Source organism: Megalobrama amblycephala, linkage group LG24, assembly GCF_018812025.1.
Source record: "Megalobrama amblycephala isolate DHTTF-2021 linkage group LG24, ASM1881202v1, whole genome shotgun sequence".
Taxonomy (NCBI): Eukaryota; Metazoa; Chordata; class Actinopteri; order Cypriniformes; family Xenocyprididae; genus Megalobrama; species Megalobrama amblycephala.
Genome location: NC_063067.1, coordinates 18,435,760 through 18,454,145, shown reverse-complemented (window position 1 = coordinate 18,454,145; position 18,386 = coordinate 18,435,760). Strand labels below are relative to the sequence as shown.

The 18,386-nt window shown below is 36.5% G+C and overlaps 1 protein-coding gene across 6 annotated transcripts in view; it reads left to right on the top strand.

The window, feature by feature from the left end:
• The window catches only part of arhgef25a (Rho guanine nucleotide exchange factor (GEF) 25a), a 103,509-nt gene that overhangs the window by 80,288 nt on the left and 4,835 nt on the right, over window positions 1-18,386 (top strand). For 5 of the 6 annotated variants that reach the window (XM_048179120.1, XM_048179118.1, XM_048179119.1 and 2 more), the window contains 8 exons: window positions 4,402-4,491; window positions 6,885-6,977; window positions 8,066-8,116; window positions 8,387-8,464; window positions 10,299-10,490; window positions 11,669-11,849; window positions 12,267-12,484; window positions 14,500-14,667. In XM_048179120.1, coding sequence (XP_048035077.1) covers window positions 4,402-4,491; window positions 6,885-6,977; window positions 8,066-8,116; window positions 8,387-8,464; window positions 10,299-10,490; window positions 11,669-11,849; window positions 12,267-12,484; window positions 14,500-14,667 — 1,071 coding nt within the window. Of the gene's footprint in view, window positions 1-4,401; window positions 4,492-6,884; window positions 6,978-8,065; window positions 8,117-8,386; window positions 8,465-10,298; window positions 10,491-11,668; window positions 11,850-12,266; window positions 12,485-14,499; window positions 14,668-16,690; window positions 16,895-18,386 lie in introns of those variants that run through there. The other variant, XM_048179122.1, reaches the window with a different exon arrangement.

The window sequence follows — 18,386 nt, the reverse complement described above, 5'->3', positions numbered from 1 at the left end:
ACTCACCAAGAAGAAACAACACAGCTCCCGGTGCCCACAGGCGTACATGTGAAAGACTAAAATTTGCGGATTTACAGTTGTGGAAGCACTTCACAGTGGCAGTAATTTGTTTAAAGCTGCCACATGCTGTGATATAAGTTTTGGTGGTGGATCAAAGTGTTTTGCTTAAATAAAAAGCACTGAGTTACTGTACAAATTGATGTCTGCCGGCGTTTGCCCCTTTCTACCGTTTAATAAGTCTGAGCCCTTTGGGTAACATAAAAGGCTCGAGGGGAATAAAGAAACTTATAACACAAATCTAAAGGTTGAGTCAAACTATGAAACAAGCGTAGTGGGAAATTGGCTGGTAATGAGAAACAGTAATGGAGGGTAAGTGAGGGCCAGGCTCACTCTTTGTCCTGTCCCCACTCTTTCTTTTTTTCTTTTCACAAACAAGCCCCCCCCCCCCCCTCGCTCTCTCAAATTTCCTCGGCCTCTGCTCTCAGCCCCTCTTTTAACTAATGCAGTACATTACAAAGTTGTGAGACACTTAAGTTATGTCATGACTTCCCAACTTCCAGTCAATGATGTGTAACGTAGATAAATTAAGAAGATGGGTTGCAAAATCCTTCAGCTGGTCTTAGTCTTATAAGGACATGTCACTGAAGTCATCTTCTGAATCAGTAGTGTTGGCTGTTTTCCATTAAAAAATAGCTAAACATATTACATGGATATTAATATATTATATTAAAATAAAATTATTATATTAAATTCAATTATATTAAAATTTATTTTATTTTTTAGTTTATTCTTATATTTTTCTATTGGCAAATAGTTGTTTTAGCATACATTAACAAATTAGTGGGGTTTATATTTAAAACAAGATGTAACATTTGTTACATTTGTTAACATATAAAATGTTATACAGCAATGTTAAAGTAGGTTTCTTTTTTATTTAAATGCCAATTTGATAAATATTTTACAAATATGCTATTGTCCATTAAGTTGTGTTCATTCACAATACTTTATAAGGTTTAAAACTTTTATTAAAGTTAAAGGTGCCCTAGATTCAAAAATTGAATTTACCTTGGCACAGTTGAATAACAAGAGTTCAGTACATGGAAAAGACATACAGTGAGTCTCAAACTCCATTGTTTCCTCCTTCTTATATAAATCTCATTTGTTTAAAAGACCTCCGAAGTACAGGCGAATCTCAACATAACACCAACTGTTACGTAACAGTCGGGGTGTACGCCCCCAATATTTGCATATGCCAGCCCATGTTCCCAACATTATGAAAGGCATTAGACAAGGGCAGCCAGTAACGTCTGGATGTGCACAGCAGAATCAACAGACTAGGTAAGCAAGAAAGGACAACAGCGAAAAATGGCAGATGGAGCAATAATAACTGACATGATCCATGATTACATGATATTTTTAGTGATATTTGTAAATTGTCTTTCTAAATGTTTCTTTAGCATGTTGCTAATGTACTGTTAAATGTGGTTAAATTTACCATCATTTATTACTGTATTCACGGAGACAAGAGCCGTCGCATTTTCATTTTTAAACACTTGCAGTCTGTATAATGCATAAACACAACTTCATTCTTTATAAATCTCTCCAACAGTGTAGCATTAGCCGTTAGCCACAGAGCACAGCCTCAAACTCATTCAGAATCAATGTAAACATCAAAATAAACACTGTACTTAGGCGATTAGACATGCTGCATGACGAACACTTTGTAAAGATCCATTTTGAGGGTTATATTAGCTGTGTGAACTTTGTTTATGCACTGTTCAAGGCAAGCGCGAGCTCCGTAGGTGGGGAGCGTCAGCATTTAAAGGTCCACACACCCTGAATCGGCTCATTTATACAGGGAGTGTAGAATTATTAGGCAAGTTGATTTTCTGATCATATTTTTTTCCCAAGCACATTTTACCAATTCCAATCCACATCAATCTTAATAACTACTATTAATATTGTTTTTAATCATTTATAAGTGATATATAATTGTTCATGAAGGCTGGAAATGAAAAATGCCTTATATTCAGGTGTGCAGAATTATTAGGCAAGTTTTCTTTTACAGGCAAAATGAGCCAAAAAAGAGATTTAACTCAGACTGAAAAGTCAAAAATTATTAAATACTCATGAGAAGGACGCAATACTAATGCAATACTAGAAATTGCAAAGTTAAAGCATGACCAAGGGACAGCAAAATGCTCATTGGGTCAGCGGGGTCAGACAAAAACAAGTGGAAAAGAAAAGACACGTTAACTGCAAAATAATTAAGAATTATGTGTGAAACCATCAGGAACCCTTTAGTCTCCAGTGCCACCATTTTCCAGAACTGCAACCTACCTGGAGTCTCCAGAAGTGCAAGGTCTCAGGATCTCAGAGACTTAGGTTAGCTAAAGAATCCTAAAAAATGACCCGCACTTGATAAGAATCACAAGCTGAAGTGTTATAAAATACATGAAGACTGGGTTTTTATAGGCCTTATAAACAGACAGCTTGAGAGTGACTCCTGAAGGACCAGCACCACATCCTCTTGTATCACTGTTTGAAGAATTTATCTTCCAGAATCTGGCAGTAAGTTTTGGAAGATCATTTTTAGTCCATCTCTGCAAGACAGACATTTCAGGATAAGAGATGGACTAAAAGTGAACTCAAACACCTTACTGCCAGATTCTGGATAAATTCTTCAAACAGTGGTACAAGAGGATGTGGTGCTGGTCCATCAGGAGTCATTCTCAAGCTGTCTGTCTATAAGCCCTATTAAAACCCAGTCTTCATGTATTTTATAACACTTCAGCTTGTGATTCTTATCAAGTGCAGGTCATTTTTTAGGATTCTTTAGCTAACCTAAGTCTCTGAGATCCTAACACCTTGCACTTCTGGAGACTCCAGGTAGGTTGCAGCTCTGGAAAATGGTGGCGCTGGAGACTAAAGGGTTCCTGATGGTTTCACACTTAATTCTTCACCTTAATTCTTTATTATTTTGCAGTTAACGTGTCTTTTCTTTTCCACTTGTTTTTGTCTGACCCCGCTGACCCAATGAGCATTTTGCTGTCCCTTGGTCATGCTTTAACTTTGCAATTTCTAGTATTGCATTAGTATTGCGTCCTTCTCATGAGTATTTAATAATTTTTGACTTTTCAGTCTGAGTTAAATCTCTTTTTTGGCTCATTTTGCCTGTAAAAGAAAACTTGCCTAATAATTCTGCACACCTGAATATAAGGCATTTTTCATTTCCAGCCTTCATGAACAATTATATATCACTTATAAATGATTAAAAACAATATTAATAGTAGTTATTAAGATTGATGTGGATTGGAATTGGTAAAATGTGCTTGGGAAAAAAATATGATCAGAAAATCAACTTGCCTAATAATTCTGCACTCCCTGTAATGATGCCCCAAAATAGGCAGTTAAAAAAATGAATTTAAAAAAATCTATGGGGTATTTTGTGCTGAAACTTCACAGACACATTCAGGGGACACCTTAGACTTATATTACATCTTTTAAAAAAAAGTTCTAGGGCACCTTTAATTAAATTTACGTTTTAAAAATATGTAAGTTTAGAAAATAACATTATTTAATGAATTCTCTAAAAATATTGTTCATTGTTATTTTTCATTGTGAATTGACAGAAATGCTGATTAAGAAATGAATTTTGTGCTGTGTTAAGTCACATGGTCCATATAAAGCTATTGTCAGAACCATTTGACGTTTATCCAATCGGCCTGTCTCCAGGCAACTCAGTCTGTGTATTGAGTGTGTTTATTTGTGTGTGTGAGAGAGAGAGAGAGAGAGAGAGAGAGAGAGAGAGAGAGAGAGAGACGTAGTGTCCAGTTATAACATCCTACTACCTGAATGCAGTGAGAGAGAGAGAATGGGGCTCTGATTACATTGAGGATAATTGGACTGAATTATACATGGCCTTCTGCTCACTCTCCTACATCAGTGTTTTGTAATCTCTCTCTTTCTATGCAGTCACAGCACGCTGCTCTTATACTGCAGTCAGAGTCTGTTTCAAACTTATTTAAACACTTTTAGCAGCTTGAAAGTTTCCATCAATCACCTCTGTCATGATACATGTCCACTGCTGCCTCATGCCTCTCTCTAGCTGCATTTACAAATGTGATCAGAAAAGAATGATATGACTAGACAAGCTACCAGCAGTGGCCAATGTATCAAACTTTAATAAATACATATTTTTAACAGTTTTTGTGAAATGTTTTGCTTGAAAAGTTTGCTATATTTCATTAAAATAAATATCACTTGGTTTAATATTTTGTTATATAACTTCAAGACATTCAAACATTTTTACTGTGGTTTAAGTGTACATATACTTTTTTGGGTCCACTGTATAACTACTTAGCTAATTCTTTCTGTTCTCTCCGTTTGCACAAACTGCAGGAAAGACGGCTTCACATGTATGTGGTATATTGCCAGAACAAACCTAAGTCTGAGCACATTGTGTCAGAATACATCGAGACCTACTTTGAGGTAAGTGCGTGTAAAGAGCAAGCACATAAACACATGCATACACGCTCTAGTGGAGTCCTCAAAGACACAGGTTAAGCACAAGAGTCTGTTTTGGTCACACAGGCCCATCTGTGTAAATATCTCAAGGCAGACTGTCTCGCTCTCTTTCCATTTGCACTGTGTGTGTGTAATAATCGCTCAGTGGACAGTGAAGGGCACGACTGACCTATCAATTCTTGGAACAGACAAAACAGGGGAGATGCTTGATCGAAAAGTTTGACACTTAATGGATACTTCTCAGCGCTGTGCCAAAACATTTAGAGGTTTGATAGCTGCCATTACTTTAGGAGATAATGGATCAAGGAGAGTGTTTGAGTGGAATACCAGCAAACCAATGCATAGCCTAAAGCATACTGTGCAGTATTGTATACTACCTACTATTTTCTTTTTTCGTTCTTTTTTTTTGTATTTAAAACCATAAATGATGCACGTTAACTGATTTTTGTCGCATAACCCAGGGCTGCCAACTTTTGAGTTTAGGGGGGTGTAAAAAAAACAACCTTGCATCACAATAAGTGTATTGTGATTGCCAAAACATTTGATAACTAAACAGAATTTCATTAAGTTTAGTGACAACATGTTTACATTGTACAAGTAGGCTAATGTTTTTATTAGTAATTTCACAATTTCAATTTATAAGCTTGCGATTTGAATCTGATCTTGATACAATATCAATTCAACTGGATAAATATCAGGTACAGTAGCTACATGTTAATTTTTCTCAAGGGAAAAATCTCTGAAGTAATACTGTAACATACAGGGAGCCCTGTCAGTTGGTATTAATATTATTAAATATTAAAATTAACAGCTCAAAATAATTTAATGCGGGTTTTTATAATAATGTTATAATATTTTTTTTAATGATATAAGTACAAATATCATAATTATGTAATATAGTACATATATTTAGCAAAATACTTCTTTCTAACAAACATCCTATGGTCATTAAATGGCTTTCCTGAGGTATAATAACGTATATGATATATTGTTCTCCAGCTGTTTTATTGAAACACTTATTGATCGTTTACATGAGACATGATACATTTCAGTTAAGTTGTACTGTATCTTTCAAAATACCTTCTAATGTTCAGTCGAGTTTACGTAAGCAATAAGTACTCGAGGCTGTGCTGTATCTGCTTTGCATCGTGCCTAACAACGCCCTTTAGCCGTGACTTATTCACGATACAGCACTAGCCTTGAGTACCTTATTGCTTTTATAAAACAGTTACCACACAATACAAATATTAAAACCAAAAATATGTATCAATGCAACTTTCATGAAGTAAACTTTCACTAAAAGCCTTCCTTCCACCGGAAAAAGTAGTCCCTGACCGTGAACAGTAACAGAAGTTACATTATTATGCCATTAGATGGCGGCAAAGACTGTCTTTATGAGTGTGTCAGTCAGTAGCGAAGACTTTTATAATGAAAAGACTGAATTGTTGTGAACACGGAACAAGACGCAACTGACAAATGCTTTGACTAGCGCCGTCAGTCACGGGAAAACCCCTTAACTGTTAAAAGGACAAGATAATACATCAGACATTTAAACAGACTTTTTATTATGAACATAGGAGTGACCTGAAGGAAAATGCAAAATCTGAATGCAGGTAATAAATTCGCTCACTCGATCTCTTTCTCATAATACTCTTCTACATAATACAGTAAGCTTCAATGAACAATATCAATTGAGAACGAACAGTTTACGTTGCTACGAGTGGTTGCTAAGGGTGTTGTGTAGTGATACACAGAACTGTTGGGTGAAGCGGTCATAGCCGTGTTTTATCGTGAATAAAACACAGCTATTGACCAATCAGAATCAAGGACTGGAACTAACCGTTTTATAATTACAATTAACTTTTAGTAAAGAGGAAGAGATGATCAGTTCAAGTGCCGCTTGAACTAAAGCGCCACAGCGACCTGTCACAGCATATTTAAAAGCGGCAAAATGGTATATTTATTTTTTTTTTTTTTTTGAATTTCATAATAAAATTGACAGAATTTGAAAGCTGAGACTGTGCAGACCGATCTGCGTATGACATCGAAGTACCGCGAGAGCGTTTGGACAGCATACGACTTATGTTTTTGAATCATTTTTGCGGTACTTTGATGTCGTATGTTGATCTGTCTGTGCTGCGCCGATGCATCTTGAACAAGCCTAAACATTGCAATTGAGTGCATTGCATTGTGGGTAGCTCATTGTAGCACATTTGGGTATTCCATGAATTTTATACTGCACATGGTATGCATACTGCAAAAAATTTGTATATTGTACGCTATGCAGAACATTGGTTTTCTCTCTTTGAGCATAAATACAATCAATCAGGTGAATATTTGTGTGTGTTTGTGTGCAGGAACTGAAACAGCAGCTCGGTCACAGGCTGCAGCTGAATGACCTGCTCATCAAACCCGTGCAGAGGATCATGAAGTACCAGCTGCTACTCAAGGTGAAACTGAGTGCAATACGCAGACGCACACAAACACACATCACACACATCACACACATTCTTGTGCACTCATGGCTTATTCTATTAGGAGTGTTGTGGACCATGTCAAATCAATTCCACATTCATAAATAAAAGTAGAACATCAAATTATTATCAAAATATTATTTGAGATGTATTTAATTTTAAGATCAAGTAGAGAAAAAGTGCACACTCTTTGTACATTGACCACTTAAATTTAATTTAAAATTTTTACATGATTTTTCTGTATTCGATTATCTATTTCTATATATAGTCAAACAATACTTTAAGTGGTTTCTGTTTTAAACTACCTTTCAAAAGTTTGGGGTCAAAAAGGCTGCATTTATTTGATCAAAAAATGTGAAATATTATATTATTACAATTTTAAATAACTGTCTATTTTAATATATTTTAATTTTCTTTCCTGCGATGGCAAAGCTGAATTTTCAGCAGCATTACTCCTGTCTTCAGTGTCACATGATCCTTTAGAAATCATTCTAAAATACTGATTTGGTGCTTGAGAAATATTTCTTTATGTTGAAATGTTTTCATGGAAACAGTGATACATTTTATTCAGGATGTCTTTACTGTCACTTTTAATAAATTTAATGTGTCCTTGCAGAATAAAAGTATTAATTTCTTCTTCTTCTTCTTCTTTTTTTTAAATCTTACTGACCCCAAACTTATGAGTGGTAGTTTATATTCTGCCGTTGTTGGCAATCACTGCTTGGCATTTTTTGTATGCTGATACCTTTGGTGTTAAACTTGTCACAGTAACACCACAGACCTGTTACTAGTCACAACATATTAAGATCTTTTTATGGAAGAGTAAAAGTAAAATGTTGCCAACTGTCGTACTGTGAAATTTAACTGAAATATCAAAGGTTCTTCTCAGCTGCATTGCAAGAGTAGAATCACCCACGTACATTTCTTCTCATGTTCATGTATCCGCGATCTTACTGCACAGAATGCTCTTAATTAGTTTCCACACACAAGAAGCCATTAGTACAAATAGACCCTAAAAACCAAAATAGAACATTCTAGAGCTCACGCTGTGTGTCTCGCGACAGGATTTCCTCAAGTACTACACAAAGGCTGGGATGGACACTGAAGAGCTGGAGGTATGAGTCACTCAGACACTGTAATTATGCAAGTTTTATTTCTCAATACAAGAAGAATCGCATAATCCCACCAAGGAACATTGTGTGATTGCCTGACCCTGCCAACATGTCTTTTTTTCTTCCCTTTGGTTCAGTATGAGCCAGAAATCAGCAATACTGTACTTTCTCATAGGCTTAAGTAAAGATTTGAGGTCTGTTTCCACACATTGCTCTCTCTCTCTCTCTGTCGTTCTACATCTTTCTCTCTGTCTTTCTTTCACTCTGGAACAGAAAGCAGTGGAGGTGATGTGTTTTGTTCCGAAGCGCTGCAATGACATGATGAACGTGGGTCGGCTGCAAGGCTTTGAGGTATGGCGCCAGACTCAGGCTGTGGTTTAAAGCTGTCGGTCTGTGGAAATTCTGAAAGCGACTCTGATCCCCTGAAGCAGGGGTTTCCAAACTGGGGTCTGCAGAGGAAAAAATTGCAATAAACTGATAAAAAGTGAAAATGTGACAGTAAAGACTTTCATATTGTTACAAAAAAAAATATCTGTACATCAAAAAAAATCCTAATTATACAGTATCTCACAGAAGTGAGTACACCCCTCACATTTTTGTAAATATTTTATTATATCTTTTCATGCGACAACACTGAAGAAATGACACTTTGCTACAATGTAAAGTAGTGAGTGTACAGCTTGTTTAATGGTGTAAATTTGCTGTCCCCTCAAAATAACTCAACACACAGCCATTAATGACTAAACCGCTGACCACAAAAGTGAGTACACCCCTATGTGAAATTGTCCAAATTGACTCGTTAGTGTTACAAGGTCTCAGGTGTGAATGGGGAGCAGGTGTTTGGTGTTATCGCTCTCACTCTCTCATACTGGTCACTGGAAGTTCAACATGGCACCTCATGGCAAAGAACTCTCTGAGGGTCTGAAAAGAAGAATTGTTGCTCTACATAAAGATGGTGTAGGCTATAAGAAGATTGCCAAGTCCCTGAAACTGAGCTGCAGCACGGTGGCCAAGACCATACAGTGGTTTAACAGGACAGGTTGCACACAGAACAGGCCTCGCCACGGTCGACCAAAGAAGTTGAGTGCACGTGCTCAGCGTCATATCCAGAGGTAGTGTTTGGAAAATAGACGTATGAGTGCTGCCAGCATTGTTGCAGAGGTTGAAGGGGTGGGGGGTCAGCCTGTCAGTGCTCAGACCATACGCCGCACACTGCATCAAATTGGTCTGCATGGCTGTCGTCCTAGAAGGAAGCCTCTTCTAAAGATGATGCACAAGAAAGCCCGCAAACAGTTTGCAGAAGACAAGCAGACTAAGGACATGGATTACTGGAACCATGTCCTGTGGTCTGATGAGACCAAGATAAACTTATTTGGTTCAGATGGTGTCAAGCGTGTGTGGCGGCAACCGGGTGGTACAAAGACAGGTGCGTCTTGCCTACAGTCAAGCATGGTGGTGGGAGTGTCATGGTCTGGGTCTGCATGAGTGCTGCCGGCACTGGGGAGCTACAGTTCATTGAGGGAACCATGAATGAGCAGAGCATGATCCCCTCCCTTCGGAGACTGGGCCGCAGGGCAGTATTCCAACATGATAACAACCCCAAACACACCTCCAAGATATCCACTGCCTTGCTAAAGAAGCTGAGGGTACCTAAACCCTATTGAGCATCTGTGGGGCATCCTCAAACGGAAGGTGGAGGAGCGCAAGGTCTCTAACATCCACCAGCTCCGTGATGTCGTCATGGAGGAGTGGAAGAGGACTCCAGTGGCAACCTGTGAAGCTCTGGTGAACTCCATGCCCAAGAGGGTTAAAGCAGTGCTGGATGGACCAATGGTGGCCACACAAAATATTGACACTTTGGGCCCAATTTGGACATTTTCACTTAATGGCTGTGTGTTGAGTTATTTTGAGGAGACAGCAAATTTACACTGTTATACAAGCTGTACACTCATTACTTTACATTGTAGCAATGTGTCATTTCTTCAGTGTTGTCACATGAAAAGCTATAATAAAGTATTTACAAAAATGTGAGGGGAGTACTTCTATATATATATATATATATATATATATATATATATATATATAGAATTAGCTGTGTTTATATTTTAGATAGGGGATCATCATATTTGGGGGTCCCAAAGTGTTTGAAAATCCCTGCCCTAAAACCACATTTTCTCTTTTTCAGGGGAAGATCACAGCACAAGGAAAACTTCTCCAGCAAGACACGTTCACAGTCACAGAACAGGACAGCAGCTTCCTTTCCCGTGCTAAGGAGAGGCGGGTCTTCCTATTTGAACAGCTTGTCATCTTCAGTGAGCCAATAGACAGGAAAAAAGGATTTTCTCTACCTGGATATATTTTTAAAAACAGTATTAAGGTGAGATACCCCATTAGAGGAAGTTAGTATCATATAAAGGCCCTTTCACACTGAGCGCGACGCGATAAAGCGAAGTGAATCGTTGACGAACAGAGCTTTCACACCGAATGCGGAATAATTGATCGCCTTCACAATAAGTGGCGCTGACCGAGAATACATTTTTCCTCATGTATGTACGTTATCTTGTAGGTTTTCCCATTTGGCTTTAACCTCTTCCGCTACACAACATACAACAGTATATTAGGATAAATAAAGTTTGGTACTACGCCAGAAACATAAACTATCTATAATGCTTAAGAGATCTTATGACAATTCTTTTGACCAAATACATCATAAAATATTGCAAATGGGTACCAGGAGTATTAGGGCTACAATTAGCATTAAGCTAAACGTCACAGCTTCTTGTTTGAGATAATTACTGTTTTTGCTCAAACCCCACTTTAAACCATCATTGAGTGTTTGTAATTACTTCTGACTGTAATCTAAAGTGGATTTAAAAAAAAAAAAAAAAAATGAACAGATGTGCATTAATGTAGTGTTTTATAATAAACTGAATGCTACACCTGCTTAGCATTTCTCATGTAAGCATTTCTCATTCTTTATTGTTATAAAATATACCCCGAGCCACATCTGTAGAAACGCTTCTGTCTTAGTTGTTTATGTGCGGAACAGTGCGGCACTCAGAACGAGGAAATGAACACAACGTCATCATTCGGAAGGGCTGGAATTCACATAATATTATGGACAGCTCTAGAGTAATTGAGCTCTCTGTCTCATAACACACACTGCACGGAAGAAAACTGCTCTCTATGCTGTTTCGAGCTCTTCAGATCACATAATTCAGTAGAAAATGTTCTGAACATTTCAGCATCCATTCTCTTCTCTCAGTTTTTACACTGGTTTTCAAAACAGCACCACTAATCTTGCCCTTTTGTGCAACAGCAGCGGCTCCGGGTATGTGTTCTAAATCTCAAATCTCATTGGATGGCCCATTTCATCGCGGTGACGGGGAAAAATTGACACAATGGTCGGAAAAAAAATAGGGATCTATTATTTCGATTCAAGAGCATCATCACATCATACATTGGTGCTGCTTAATCGCACTCAGTTTGAAAGGCCCTTAAGTTTTCCACATTACGCAGTATGTTTGCATGGGTTAACATATCTTCTTCTTTCAGATAAGTTGTCTGGGCGTGGAGGCGTGTGTAGACGGTGACCCTAATCGCTTTGCCCTGACGTCTCGGGGGGCTGATGGCAGCACAGTGCGATTTGTCTTGCACTCCCCATCGCTGGACATCTGCAAGGCTTGGGTCAGCGATGTGAGCCAAATACTGGAGTCCCAACGCAATTTCCTCAATGGTGAGACTTGCGTAGTGAACACCTTACGATTTCAGCTCAGCCCCCATCCTCAGAAGCAGTTTTAGACCTGATGGTCAGACCATTCATGGATGAAAATTTAAGTGATATCTAAACTCAGTACTCATTTTACACTATTCAAAACCTCAACAGTTACTGAAAGTAACTTTAGTCAAAGTACCTTCCATGTTTAAATGACATGAATATAAACAAAGCTAGAAGAACAGCCTGTTCAATATGTCAAAAAGTGTTCTTTAGTATCAAACATTGAATGTCAAAATTTCACAAATTTCCAGTGAAAAAAAGGAAAATCTCATTGTGAACATGAATTAGGAAGTCATTTTAACTGTATATCCTCCAAGTCTTGTTTTTGTCAAATTAAATATGGCTACTCTATCAGTTTTATTTGTTGTGTTTCAGCTCTGCAGTCACCCATTGAGTACCAGAGAAGGGAGAGCAAGAGCAACAGCTTGGGTCGTAGCATGAAGCCTCCTCTGTCAGCAGTGGTTGGTCTGAGGCCTCACTCCTCAGCATCTATCGACCGACACAAACTGCCCTGCCTGCGCTCCTGTAACACATCATTGCCCTCCCTCTACTTGCCCAGCCAGGTCCCCACTGATGACCACTCACAGCCAGAGGTAAGAGATTTCAAACATCTGAGGTTTGCTTGAACCCAGTTTTTGTGTGTGGTCATCTACGCTGTCAATCAGACTTACATTAAACAAATGGTAACCTGTCGGAGCTGATAGCCTTGGGGGCAGCACTCCAAAACGTAGCACAGTTGCGCTTTGAGAGACCCGAGTTCGAGTCCTGGCTCGTGATCCTTTCCCAATCCTGCCCCCTTCTCTCCCACTTTCTATCCTCTCTCCAACTGAAGATCAGAATAAAGGCAAAAACACCAAAACCTATGGTATCCTGAGAATGGTAACAACTTAATTAACAAATCAAAAAATATTATTTAGCATAACTGAATCAACCTACATTAACATATACCAATAATCTAATTTTTATGTGTAAATCAGGTAAAATCAAGGTAACAATTGCAGGTTACCACTTTTACAGATTAGGCTAAATTCCAGATTAAATCCTAAATTGAGCACAAGATCAGGATTAGTGCATCCCAAATCACAATATACCTGAGAGTGTACTGTTTTCAGTGGATTTTTTTAGGATGCATGCTTGCACTGTTTTTGCTTGAATTCTCTTGACTTTGTCTTATTACATACTCAAACATACTTTTCAATCCCCAACAAAATACATACTTCTGGTCCATAGTTGAATTATGCGAATTGGGATTTGTCACACTCATCTCAAGCAGAAAGAGAACACATGTATTCACACAGAGACAGTGTTGTTATTGTTAACTAAAACTAAAGTAAAAAAAACAACAACAAAAAAACATTTTTGTTAATTGAAATAGAATTAAAATATTAATATTATATGAAAAATGAAATGTAGGCTTGGCAACTAACTTAAATAGGTTTAAGTTGATGTATAAAAATTACTAATGGAAATAAAACTAAATCTAAAATACATTGAAACCATTTAGAAATATTTTTATTTTAACTAACAAAAATGACAAAAGCACAAAATTGGAAATATAAAAATAAAAGCTAATTCAAAATATTAATACAAACTGGAATTTGTATATAAATAACACTAAAATAACTTACAAATTATAATATTTATTCTTAATGATATTTAACTACAAATATGAGTGTTAAGGCCTGTTCACACCAAGAACGAACTATAAAGATATAGTTCTAAAAATCGTTCTTAAGAATAGCGTTGTTCACACCACAGCTATAATGATAACGATATAGAGAAATGATATTGTTAGGATCGCTTTCAGAGCGATTTTTTTTTTCCAGCTGTTGAATGATAAAACACTGGCAGCCAATCAGAATCCATCCAAATTTAAGGGCTCACGCATTTAATATGGCAGATGACATTGCGGAGAAGTTAATCTCTGAGGTCTAGAAAAAGCCACCACTGTTTGACAAGTCAAACCCCCTTTTCAAGGATACTTTAAAGAAAATGGATAAATGGAGAACGATCAGTCATACCCTCTGAATAAATGGTGTGATACTTAAGTATTAATGATGAGATTATAATGCCAAGCTAGCAAACAGTGTAACAAAATTACCTTAGGGTAACGTTATCCAGTGCTACATTGTCTTGTTGCAGTGAAAAGGACGAGGCGTTGTTTTTAGTCCACTAAATTCACTGTTAGATTAGATCGATTACACTAGCTTTTCACTCGAAACATGGCATGCTGATGATATCTGCTGGTTAAAGCTGTGTAAATGCAACAAGAACAGCAAAACATGTTCAATTATGTACACACTTTAAAATCCGCAGCACGTGATCTTAGAATAAACAGACTGTTATCGCTCTGTTGGTGTGGACGCAAATATAGTTATCTTTATAGTTCTCGTTCTTGGTGTGAATGGGCCTTTACTCTAGTCAGTCTTTCTGAGCAAGTATGACCTCTTCTAAGATAATTTCTTCAACTTTCACCTCAACATATTTCTGAACTCTTTAAGTTTTTTAATCCCATTGTCATCATCTGAGAGATTACAATCATATGTGGTAAATGGATATAAATAACCTGGAAGATTTTGTAACCACTGTTTCTATCTGATGTTTACAGTCAACACAAGTCCAGCGCTGTCCAGTGGACTCCAGACTGAATTCCCAGACGGTGTCTCCAACTCATGTGCAGCTGGCCTTCTCTGAAGACCCGTCACTCTCCCAGGCACCTCTAAATTGCCAAGCGGTCTCCAACGGACTGTGTTCCTCTAGCACGCAAGGCCCACAGGTACTGTGTGTACTCACTTAAACAGGCTCACTTGGATTTGGTTTGCTCAGAATGTGGTCAGAGTTTTAAAAAAAAGAGGCTATGCTGCTCCCTCTGCTGGTATACAGGGAGTGCAGAATTATTAGGCAAGTTGATTTTCTGATCATATTTTTTTTCCAAGCACATTTTACCAATTCCAATCCACATCAATCTTAATAACTACTATTAATATTGTTTTTAATCATTTATAAGTGATATATAATTGTTCATGAAGGATGGAAATGAAAAATGCCTTATATTCAGGTGTGCAGAATTATTAGGCAGGTTTTCTTTTACAGGCAAAATGAGCCAAAAATAAAGATTTAACTCAAGACTGAAAAGTCAAAAATTATTAAATGCTTATGAGAAGGACGCAATACTAATGCAATACTAGAAATTGCAAAGTTAAAGAATGACCAAGGGACAGCAAAATGCTCATTGGGTCAGCGGGGTCATACAAAAACAAGTGGAAAAGAAAAGACGTGTTAACTGCAAAATAATTAAGAATTAAGGTGAAGAATTAAGTGTGAAACCATCAGGAACCCTTTAGTCTCCAGCGCCACCATTTTCCAGAACTGCAACCTACCTGGAGTCTCCAGAAGTGCAAGGTGTCAGGATCTCAGAGACTTGGGTTAGGTAAAGAAACCTAAAAAATGACCCGCTCTTAATAAGAATCACAAGCTGAAGTGTTATAAAATACATGAAGACTGAGTTTTTATAGGCCTTATAGACAGACTGCTTGAGAATGACTCCTGAAGGACCAGCACCACATCCTCTTGTACCACTGTTTGAAGAATTTATCTTCCAAAATCTGGCAGTAAGTTTTGGAAGATCATTTTTAGTCCATCTCTGCAAGACAGACATTTCAGGATAATAGATAGACTAAAAGTGAACTCCCACACCTTACTGCCAGATTTTGGAAGATAAATTCTTCAAACAGTGGTACAAGAGGATGTGGTGCTGGTCCTTCAGGAGTCATTCTCAAGCAGTCTGTCTATAAGGCCTATAAAAACTCAGTCTTCATGTATTTTATAACACTTCAGCTTGTGATTCTTATTAAGAGCGGGTCATTTTTTAGGTTTCTTTACCTAACCCAAGTCTCTGAGATCCTGACACCTTGCACTTCTGGAGACTCCAGGTAGGTTGCAGTTCTGGAAAATGGTGGCGCTGGAGACTAAAGGGTTCCTGATGGTTTCACACTTAATTCTTCACCTTAATTCTTAATTATTTTGCAGTTAACATGTGTCTTTTCTTCTCCACTTGTTTTTGTATGACCCCGCTGACCCAATGAGCATTTTGCTGTCCCTTGGTCATGCTTTAACTTTGCAATTTCTAGTATTGCATTAGTATTGCGTCCTTCTCATGAATATTTAATAATTTTTGACTTTTCAGTCAGAGTTGAATCTCTTTTTTGGCTCATTTTGCCTATAAAAGAAAACCTGCCTAATAATTCTGCACACCTGAATATAAGGCATTTTTCATTTCCAGCCTTCATGAACAATTATATATCACTTATAAATGATTAAAAACAATATTAATAGTAGTTATTAAGATTGATGTGGATTGGAATTGGTAAAATGTGCTTGGAAAAAAAATATGATCAGAAAATCAACTTGCCTAATAATTCTGCACTCCCTGTATTGTGGAAATGCAATAACAATATTCTAACAGGGCCTTATTTGCAGGACAGGTACATTGTCTAAAGCTCTGAATTTATGTAAATTAATACAACTTCCTTCATTACAAATTGAGTAAAAAATTATCATATTTGATAATTATCATCCGAATTTAAATACGTAATATTTTACCTTATAATGTCTTTGGTCATAAGACCACAAACAAACCTATGGTTATGAAGTTTACTTTACTGAGGTTTTCCCTATTATGAGACAGCGGCCCATTAAAACATCCCTCTCCGTCTGCAGCGGCGTCTAGTCCAAATTGAGCTTTGATGACAGCTCAACAATAGTTGTGTGTGAAATAGCTGTTTATCTGCTTTACTCAGGCCTGCGAGCAACAGCACTTCACAAACGGGAAGGAGACAGGTTGACAGAAGGAAGTACCAGATCCCTTTCAAACGGCCTATTGTTCTTGCAGGCTGTTGGATCAGACTGCTGCTGGATCTGAGCACTGTTTTGACTTCAGTTCTCATGTGTTTATGTGCTTAATACATTTTATACGGAAGAGGATTAGGGCTAAGCAATAATAAAAAAATAAAACCATCTCTAGATTAAAGTTGTTAAATTTTGAGAAAAAACTCGTTAAATTTCGAGAAAAAAGTCGAAATAAAATGTTGAGAATAAACTCGTTAAATTACGAGAAAAAACTTGTTAAATTTCAAGAAAAAAGTCGAGATAAAATGTTGAGAAAAAACTCATTAAATTTCGAGAAAAAAGTCGAGATAAAATGTTGACAATAAAGTCATTAAATTACAAAAAAAAGTTGTTAAATTTCGAGAAAAAAAGTAGAGATAAAATGTTGAGAATAAACTCAATAAATTATGAGAAAGTTGTTAAATTCCGAATTTGTTCTCATAATTTAATGACTTTTTTCTCGTAATTTAATGACTTTATTGTCAACATTTTATCTCGACTTTTTTCTCGAAATTTAACGACTTTTTTCAATATTTTATCTCTACTTTTTTTCTCGTAATTTAACGAGTTTATTCTCAACATTTTATCTTGACTTTTTTCTCAAAATTTAACGACTTTTTTCTCGTAATTTAACGAGTTTATTCTCAACATTTTATCTCGACTTTTTTCTCGAGATTTAACAAGTTTTTTCTCATAATTTAACGAGTTTATTCTCAATATTTTATCTCGACTTTTTTTCTCAAAATTTAACGACTTTTTTCTCGAAATTTAACGAGTTTTTTCTCGTAATTTAATGACTTTATTCTCAACATTTTATCTCGACTTTTTTCACGAGATTTAACGAGTTTTTTCTCGTAATTTAACGAGCTTATTCTCATTATTTTATCTTGACTTTTTTTCTTGAAATTTAACGACTTTTTTCTCGTAATTTAACGAGTTTATTCTGAATATTTTATCTCGACTTTTTTTCTCGAAATTTCACGAGTTTTTTCTCGTAATTTAACGAGTTTATTCTCAACATTTTATCTCGACTTTTTTCACGAGATTTAACAAGTTTTTTCTCGTAATTTAACGAGTTTATTCTGAATATTTTATCTCGACTTTTTTTCTTGAAATTTAACGAGTTTTTTCTCGTAATTTAACGAATTTATTCTCATTATTTTATCTTGACTTTTTTTCTTGAAATTTAACGACTTTTTTCTCGTAATTTAACGAGTTTATTCTGAATATTTTATCTCGACTTTTTTTCTCGAAATTTAACGAGTTTTTTCTCGTAATTTAACGAGTTTATTCTCATTATTTTATCTCGACTTTTTTTCTCTAAATTTAACGACTTTTTTCTTGTAATTTAACGAGTTTATTCTCAACATTTTATCTCGACTTTTTTCTCGAGATTTAACAACTTTTTTCTCGTAATTTAACGAGTTTATTCTCAATATTTTATCTCGACTTTTTTTCTCGAAATTTAACGAGTTTTTTCTCGTAATTTAATGACTTTATTCTCAACATTTTATCTCAACTTTTTTCACGAGATTTAACGAGTTTTTTCTCGTAATTTAACAAGTTTATTCTGAATATTTTATCTCGACTTTTTTTCTCGAAATGTAA